Raw genomic sequence first — 9,702 nt, forward strand, 5'->3', positions numbered from 1 at the left:
TACACATTAGCCAACATTTCAAACTTTGATTAATTTGGAGAAAAGTACAAATGTTCAAGGGGATTTAATATTATCTACTTTTCATTTTATCACAAAAGAGACCAGAAGCAAAACAAAAAGCAGCAGCTAAAATGCAAAAGGAAAATTGCCCAAAAAAGGTTAAACATGGAGTTACCATATAACCCAACAATTTCCTGCTTAGTTATATGAGATCTGTCCAGAAAAAGTCCAGCCATTGTTAATATAACGATAATGGTTTGCATGACATTCATATAACCTGGCAGCCAAGGAGAGTGGACTCGAATGCACATGAACAATGATGACTTCACTGTACTAGTCAATGAGGGGTGGTAGACACTATCACGTGAGCATGTGTACTGTGTGGCCATTGCATTCAAAATGACTGAGCAAGGAGAGCAATAAATATATATCAAATTTTGTGTTAAGCTGGAACTTGCTCTGTGAAACTATTCAGGTAATTCAGAAGGCTGCAGCTATGGCAACTGGTGATTGGCAGCTTCATCACAACAACAAGCCCACTCGTGTATCACGAGTGGAGGAGTTTTTTGGGCAATATCAAATCACCCAGGTGACTCAGCCCCACTACAGCCCAGATTTGGTGCCCTGTGACTTCTGGCTTTTCTGAAAACTAAAATCACTTTTGAAAGGGAAGAGATTTCAGACCATCAATGAAATTCAGGAAAATACAGTGGGGCAGCTGATGGCAACTGGGAGAACTGTGTGAGGTCCCAAGGTGCCTACTTTGATGGGGACTGAGGCATCATTGTCCTATGCACAATGTTTCTTGTATCTTGTATCTTCTTCAATAAATGTTTATTTTTCATAGTACATGGCTGGATACCTTCTGGACAGACCTCATATACCCAAGAGAAAAAAAAACATATTTCCATACCAACATTCATATAAATATTCACAGCATTATTCATAATAGCCAAAAAGTGAAATCAACCCAAATGTCTATTAGCTGGTGAATGAATACACAAAATGTAGAATAACCATACATAGTATGGAACAGTATTTGGCAAGAAAAAGGAATGAAGAAACACTGATACATACTACAACACGGATAAACCTTGAAAACATTATGCTAAGAAGTCAGATACAAAAAACTACATATTTTCAAACTCTGTGAATATACTAAAAACCACTGAATTGTACACTTTAGATGGATGAATTGCATGTGGATTTCATCTCAATTAAATTGTTCTTTTAAAATAAGGAGCCCTGGCTGGTATGGCTCAGTGGATTGAGTGCTTGCCTATGAATCAAAAGGTCGCTTGTTTATTTCCCGGGCAGGGCACATGTCTGGGTTGTGGGCCAGGTCCCCAGCTGGGGGCATGTGAGGGGCAACCGATTGATGTTCCTCCCTCACACTGATGTTTCGCTTCCTCTCCTTCTCCCTCCCTTCTTGCCTCTCTAAAAATAAATACATAAAATCTTAAAAAAAAGGAAAGTTGTGTACTGTGGCTCAGTTGGAACAGTCGGCCCCTAACTGAAAGGTTGCAGGTTCAATTCCTGACTAGGGTATATTCCTAGGTTGCACATTCACTCCCTGGTCCAGGCACATGAGGGGGGCAACCAACTGATGTTTCTTCCTTCCTTCCTATTTCTAAAAGCAATGAAAAAATGCCCTCCGGTGAAGATAAAAAAAAGTAAAGTTGCCCCATTTATCATCGGTGTCCAAAATACGCTCCCACGGACAACTTTTATCCCACAAGTTAGATAAAGGAGTACAACTGCTAAAACCAAACAGTGGCAGTCTCCCAGCACTTTGGAAAAAAATTTGTTAATAAATGTGAACTCAAGCTTTTTTTCCTTCAATTTCTTTCATAAACCTTCAGCTTCTGATCTTACTTATAAGCAAATACAAAGTCACAGGGAAACAGTAGTAACAAAAAATGTTGGTTTCTTGGGGACAAAGGTTGGGGTGGTTATGGCTATGAGTGTCTAGTCCGTGCTCTGATTTAGCGAGTCAGTAAAGTGCAGTGGAAAAGTGCTTGGGTTCTGGAGCCAGCCTGCCTGGATTCACGAGTGTGTTCCTGCCCTACCACTCAGAATCCATGTGAGTCTGGGCATGTTACTCTACCTCAGCCTTTTCATCTATAAAAAACTTCTACTACTACTACCACCACCACCACTACTAAGAATAAACTCTATATGATTCTATGAGTAAACAAGTAAATACTTACAGAGCTCTGAGAATGTACCTGGCAAAAGTAAGCATTCAATAAATGTTTAGCTATTATCACCACGTTGCATGCACACAATGGTTATTTTTTTTCCTATTAAAATTATTGTTAAATAGATCCAATAATGTGAAGCATCAAGAATTCACTCTACAAGTTGTATGTCACTGCAAGGAAAAATGACATATGAATAAAAGCAATTTGCTCTTTACCTTTCGCAGCAGCTTATCATGGCAACGCAGAAGTTCAAAGAAGAGTTCTAGCAAACTTGTAGGATTGATGAGATTCTTATTTCTCAGCAAGATCAAAGCTTTGCAAAATGTCTTAGGAAGAAAAGAAAACATACTGAAAGGTAATGATAAAGTTAAGATAAGAAAATAGAGCGTAATGTCTCCTACTAACCAGACATTATTCTAGGCATCAGAACAGAACAGATAATCTGTCCTCAAGGACTTTACACACGGGGGTGCAGCAGAAGAGAGGACGGAGAAGCAAGTAAGCACATAAACAGGAGTATCTCAGTAAGTGCCACAAAGGAAGTAAAACAAGGTATAAAATTGATACTTTACACAGGGAGGTCAGCATACAATAAATCCCCAGAGATCAATGAATCCAGAAAGGTAAGGTGGGGTAGCAATAAGGTAATACACTAAAAGGGAATCATCAATGAGTTTGTGACCTACAAGGCATGCTTTTGAAGTATTGGTAGTACTAAGAATAGCCCTACAGCGGTTACAGTACTCTTGCAGCTCAAATTTTCCCTCTACTTCTCTTCTCCATTAGATGGAACAAAAAACCCTTGGAGAATAGTTAATCCCAAGTCTTGGGGCTGGAAAAACAGTAAGAAAGAGTTTGGAAGTATTTCTGCCACAATGCAAGAATGCTTTCAGAAATATCAGGGGCATTGCTGAGAAAAGAAGCCTCCCATGGGCTAGGTGGTGACAGTTTGAATGTAAAAATAATAATGCTTTAAAAAGAAACTAATAAAAAATATTATTAAAAGGTAGTCACACTGTCAAAGAGTAATATAAAAATTTCATTTTACTGACTTTATTAATAAGTTAATATGCACGGGTATTTTGTTTCTTTCACTAAGAAATACAACCTGCTTCTATCTGTGTAATGAAGAAAAACTTAGGAATGATTCAAAAAGTCCTAGAAAAATAGCAAAAATACCAGGTAGAAAGTAAGTCTAGACGTTGATAGGACTGGTGGCCACCATAACAGCCAGTTAATAAATGGATCCACCAGTATGTTCTAAATGATTCCTCTGAAGAGTAATGCTAATTACACAGACTAAATCCCATGTTTCCTAGCAAAGAAAACTTCTAATTATTGTTCTAAAAATCTACTAATTATCATACTTAAAGAAACATGCACACACCTTTATTTATTTAATAATGCCTGTAAACCAGCCTAGTTTGGTACTGTTAGCCACACAAAACTTAAAGAAAACCTATTACTTGGAAAGACACTAAGTCTCCATACTCAAAAATCTCAAATCTGCACAACTTAGAGGAACCTGAAAACTTCCGTGACCTAAGTCAGTCCTCTGACTGATGGTTTGAGTTTGAAGCCTCTGGGGCTGGGCTGCCAGGTCCTATGACCCGGAGAGTTAACTAGTTGACAACTGTAAGCCGGCAACCTTGGTTTGTCTCAGCTGGTATTCTTTTTCTTTTGGGCCTAATCAAATTAATAAAATCTTAGAGAAGTGTAAACAAAGTTGAATACATGGACTTAGCATTTTTATAAGTTTTGTACAGGATATCAGTAAGTTTTATCATCCTAATATTTATGTAAGTTCTACTTGCAGTAAAGGTATTTGAAAAGCTGATGCATAAAATTTAAAAACGCATAAGACTGGGTCCCTAGAAGCAGAGCCCAATTCATCACAGTGGTTTGTTCTCTGTGTTCACAGCGGGGTGTTCTCCTTTCTAGACAGGAAGTAAGGCAGCAGGAGAGGGCAGAGAAAAGAAAAGCTGAGCAAGGACGGGTCCCTGGCTGGAGGCAAGCTTTAGTCTGAACACAGGGTGGTCCTGGAGCACAGACTGCAACACACAGTGGGGCCCACCCTGAGGGAGGGGGCTGGGTGTTTGTACCACCAGGTTGGTCAAGTACTTACTAGCTGTGAGTTGCAAGGGCAACCTCCCAGGTGAGGTCTCTCAGTTGGGGCAGGACAATACTCCAGAGAGAGGGCAGCTGGGGGCCACTGGGCAGGGGAAATGGGTGTCCTAGCTTAGTAAAGAGGATCTGAGCCAGGAGCCAATGTCAACCACTAAAGTGACAATGTTTATATGTTCAAACTGGCTATTTAATGGATAAATGTATTAAAATAAGCAGTATACAAACAATAAGTTATAATCAAGGTTCTTCATGCATTTGAGATTTGAATGACTGGAAGGACTTGCCTATTCAAAAGAGGGAAAAGACCTGGGAGGGTTAGCATGCTGGAAGATCAGAAAGATCAGAGAGAGGAGTATAGCAGAAAAGACAGGTAGGATTAAAAAAAATACAGGCTGGACGCAGATCATGTAGGGACTTAACAGGCCTTGATGAGTTTGAGTTTTATTCTAAGTATAAATAAGAAGCCACAGAAGGATTTTAAGAAAGGGGTAACACATCGTGTTTTACATTTTAAAAAGATGACTAGGTGAGAGGCTGTTTTCATTCAAACACATATCATACACATACAATCAAACACAACACAAGTTATCAACACAAACACTGGCCCTACCATTCGAAGATCTGGATCCAAGACAGTGTGATTGTAGGAGAGAAGATCTTTCAACTCTTGAGGAAAGTTACTTAAATGTTCTGGGTAGCAGTGACCAATCTGTAACAAAGCAAAGACTCTACTGTAGTATCTTTCTCTCTCTCTCCTATAATTCATATGCACATATTTTGGACTTCCTGCAAAAGGAGAGGAAAGGCTATTTCATAGAGGTAGATGGTTCCAAATCACGTCTTTTTCCTCAACATGCCAATTTCTGTGACCCCTTTCATATTTCCTCTAGTCTTGTTAAAATATGTGTGACATGATTTAGAATCTATTTGTAATGAATTTGAAGAAAACAAATAGTTTGAAAGTTTTGCTCTGGGTGGTTCTGTGAAAAGTTCTTGCAAAGTCTTCTAATTCACTATACAGAGAAAATAAAATTTGCAATAAGGGAAAGTTAAATTTTTTTAAAAATAAACCTTGCATTTTCGAATGCAATGAGGTTGAATATTACTGGAAAAATAACTCTGTAAACTGTGTATAAAAACTGGTATTTGTTTTATACAGAAATTATCTTCTTACCTGCGCCATAAACATCACCAGCTCTGCCAGCTCTTTGCTGGGCTTATTTGGTTGTAATTTGAAAATTTCCACATTGGATTTGTAGTGATTATACTGCTGCAGAAACTGTAGAAAAATAAAATTTAAGTCGGTCACCTTTTATTATATGACTTGCTCAATACAGAAGGAAAAATTACTTAAAGTAGAAGTCTTATTGATAGTAGCATAGAGAAAAACGTGGCAAAAGTACGCAGAAACACTACCTCTTCCTTACCTTCATTCTTCAAAATAAGTTCTGAAAACTATGCACATCATAGATCATGTAAAGATTATCTTTCCTTTATTGTTAGAAATTTAGGTGATGTAGTGTAACAAACAGTGAAGCCAAAAGTCAAACACTCAGATTCTGGCCCTATTTTGACGTTTACTACCCAAATGACCCTACTACATTGTCTCTGCACACAGAGCACTCGTATCTGTGCTCTAAAAAAATACAGTGGTGGAAAATGTAAATTATGTATTTCTCAAGTACATGAAGTGCTCCAGTCAAAATTCCCTTCTTCTTATAAATACTGATTAAGATTTTATCCTGGAGTTATAGAGAGGGTGTGTTAATAGCCAAAAGTAATAGACACATAGAAATAATGGTAATAGCTTCCTTTTATTCAGCACTTGCTATGTGCCCATCTCAGTGTACATTATCTCATTTAATTATGTTCAACCCAAACAATAACTCAATAATCTAATGCTGAAACACCAGGCATCAGTGGGTTCCCTGTACCTACTCTCCATCCCTAGACCACAGCTTTAAGGAGTGTATGCAGGAGTGAGAGACAGCGAGACATACTGACACTATGAGAATGAATTTTTCTTTGTATTATAAGCCCTAAAGAGTCTAGTAAACTCCAAATTCATATATCCAATTACTTGTCTAATATCTCTGTTTGAATGTTTACCAGATATTTTAAAACATAACTCTTGATCTCCCCAACAAAATTGGTAGGCCTTCAGCTTTCTCTAAGAGTAGGACTTAAGATAGAGACCTGCATGCAGCCCCATACATACTTCCAGTAAGACTCTCTCTCTCTTAACTCCCTACCACCATTGACAGGAGTGAGAATACCCCAGAGCTCAGTGTGCTTCTGGCAAGATCGTTATCCCACTCCCACGCCACCCAGCCACCACTATCTGCCTTGAGATGATCAGGGCATATTCACATCCAGTTTTACTTACTTTATAGCCCTTAGCACTATATGTCTACCATCACTAGAACGTAGTCCCAGAGAAGGCGGCTCTCATATCTATCTTATTACCGTATCCCCTATGCCTAGAATTATCCTGACACACAGTATGTAAAATATGTGTGGATTTGCAAATGTATTTACGTGAATAAAAGAGCAATTTCCTGAGGTGAGAATTATCTCTTTCTTACATATTAAAACAGGCTCAGGGATTAATGCTCCCTAGTAACACAACTGGTCAACAGCAGGGTGAGGACTTAGAGTTAATTTCATTTCTTGTATTTGTTCCTTACTCTTTATTTTCCTTGGAAAGGTTATCTATATACTGGCGACCCAAACCAATGAAACCGCTATTGTTAAAAAGCATTCAATTAAATATTTCTAAGTGAAAAGTTGGAGGAGGAGGGAAATGAGAAAGACAATGGAAAGATGAGTAATTGTGTTAGCCACTGAACAAATCACACCCTAGTGAAGAAGAGGCACAAACCAGTGCAGCAAACGTTTAGCAAATACCTCCTTAATGCCTGTCAGACAAATGGGTGTCTGAAGAACACACCTGCCAAATTAATTTATCAAAATCACCACTTTCGTTTTGTCATTTTTCGGCTCAAACACCTTGAATGTTCACAATTTGTCTGAGGTCTGTATACAAATCCCTTCACAAGCTGGACTTAACCTAATTTCAACCTCATCTTTTCCCGAAGCAAATTCTGACATCCAGCTCACGCAAGCTTCCAAAGAGATTGAATCCTGGCTTAACGAGATATACTAAGCTCCTGAGTCTGTCCCTTACACTTGTGAACATCACCTCCTTCCCAACACAGCCCAATGCAAAGAGCAGGCTCTCGGAAACAGAGTCGTTTGGAAGCCTTCTAAGAGACGACTGATTCATCAGGTGTTACCAGTTAACTCAAGTTAAGAGTTTCTGAAGACAAAACAGAAACCTACATGGAAGTTGGAGATTGGGGGAGTTATCTGTCTCTCCATCTCTGTGAGGTCGGGAGATAAACCCTGGAGCAAAATGAGATCTTTAAGGGCCCGTGGCAGCGGGGTCTATAGAGCAGGGAGGAAAAATCCAAATGGACAGCAAATTTCAAAGAGGTGGGGACCGAACCATAAGGCATGTCCCTTCCCCAACCCCTTCTCTCTTCCCGAAAATAGAACACGCGGCCATCCAGGATCCCAACTTCACTCCACGCCTCCCCAACCCCCTGGGTGTCACAAACAGTCGCGCCTCGGCCTCTGGCGTCGCCGCGCCACGATCCCACCTCCTCCACGTAGGCCGGCGGGTCCCTCTTGATCAGATTCTGTAACTGCGGAAGATTGCTGGGCAGCTTGTTATTATTTCTGTTGGACATACTGGCTGCTGATTGGCTCCGCGACAAGCAGTTTTACGAAAACCTATACCGCTGGAAACTACTAACTGTCCCAGCTGCGGCCGGGAATCGTACTTCCGAGTACGACCGGAAACAGCACATGGGTCGCTCAGCGGACGGCGCCATCTTGGCTCTTACATTGAGCTAGACTACGGGAGCCTCAGAGTATCAAACTTTCGCGGCCGGAATGCTCTGTGTCGGATTTTATGACATTTTTACTCCTCGTCTAGCTGCTGCTGCTACGTACCGTTCCCGAGATATTCTGAAACGGAAAGAGCTTTTTCACGCAAATTAGTTTATTTCATCATCCCGACAAACCTGTGAAACAGATCAGGATTACTGGTTTGTTTTTTAATTTGTAATCCCACATCCTATAGTTCGAATGTCCTTGGGAGTACATAGTATTATCCTATTTTTATAGGGGAGAGGAGCGCACGAGAGGTGTAAATTGGGGGGGGGTATAATTTTAAATTTGTTTTTTGTGTTGTTTCGTGTTGTGTCAACGCAGCGTGATCCAGATAAGGGAAAAGAATGTGGACTGGAAAAAAGTGGTATATTGATTGGTTTAAAATGCAAAGTAGCCCTTTTGGCTGTGGCTCAGCGGATTGAGCACCTGCCTGCAAACGAGAGTCCTGGTTCAAAAGGATCAGTGGTTCACTTCCCAGTCCGGGCACAAATCTGGGCTATGGGCCAGGTCCCCAATAGGGGGCGCTTGAGAGGCAACTACACGCTGATGTTTCACTCCTTTCTCCCTCCTTTCCCCTTTCTGTAAAAATGAATAAAATCTTTAATAAAAATTTAAAAAATGAAAATTAATTTGTGCGTAAATATCAAGTACTGTTATAACCTTTGTAAGTATTCTTCAACCAGGGTTTTAAATTCAGATCCTGGTAATCTGAAGAAATCACATTTACACAATGTTACAGTGCAAAAAGAAGTATGTGGTGCATGAATGTATGAGACAGGGTGTTGTTAATACAAAAATACACTCGATCACTCACCGTATGCCAGGCACTGTTCCAAGCACTTCACGTGAATTAACTCATTTAATCCTCAGAACATCTCTGAAATAGGTACTATAATTACCTGCACTTTATAAATGAGGAAACAGCCTCAGACAAGCTGACTGCCTAAATTCATAGCTGATGAGGAAGCTGAGACTTCAATCCAGTCAGTCTTGATTGTATCTAGATAAGAAAGAAGAAAGTAGCCTGACAGCTGTCAGCTGATAACTAATTTGGCATTAGTGGTGTTTTACTGCTCACAATAAACAATTTCACAGAGCACCAACTGCAGTCAAGGTCATCTGTGACCCAGCCAAAAACAAGACAACTCTGATTATATCTGAGCACACACAAAATCAAGAACGCTATGCAAAAACACAATTAGGTTTTCAGCTGCATGTGGAAAATGACTTTTTTAAATTAGTCATTGAATCTAGTGCTTGTGTAGTTATTAAAAATGTAAGCAATAAGTCTTTTTTTAAAACAACCCATTCATATACATAATTTTTAAAAAAATATTTGGTTAGGTTGTGTTAGTGAAGGAAAAAGCATTCTCAAAGCAAAATATGTTAACATTATTTAATATAATTCCTGTCA

At 39.5% G+C, this 9,702-nt stretch overlaps 1 protein-coding gene across 1 annotated transcript in view; it reads right to left on the bottom strand.

Moving 5' to 3' along the window:
• The window catches only part of SDAD1 (SDA1 domain containing 1), a 32,060-nt gene extending 23,840 nt beyond the window's left edge, over positions 1-8,220 (bottom strand). Inside the window, exons 1-4 of the mRNA XM_024579389.3 lie at positions 7,994-8,220; positions 5,506-5,610; positions 4,942-5,040; positions 2,420-2,530 (exon numbers count right to left, since the gene is read on the bottom strand). Of these exons, the coding sequence (XP_024435157.2) occupies positions 2,420-2,530; positions 4,942-5,040; positions 5,506-5,610; positions 7,994-8,083 (405 nt within the window). The 5' untranslated portion in view covers positions 8,084-8,220. The remainder of the gene's footprint in view (positions 1-2,419; positions 2,531-4,941; positions 5,041-5,505; positions 5,611-7,993) is intronic.
• Between the last annotated feature and the right edge of the window lie 1,482 nt (positions 8,221-9,702).

Source organism: Desmodus rotundus, chromosome 4 (genome assembly GCF_022682495.2).
Source record: "Desmodus rotundus isolate HL8 chromosome 4, HLdesRot8A.1, whole genome shotgun sequence".
Lineage (NCBI taxonomy): Eukaryota > Metazoa > Chordata > Mammalia > Chiroptera > Phyllostomidae > Desmodus > Desmodus rotundus.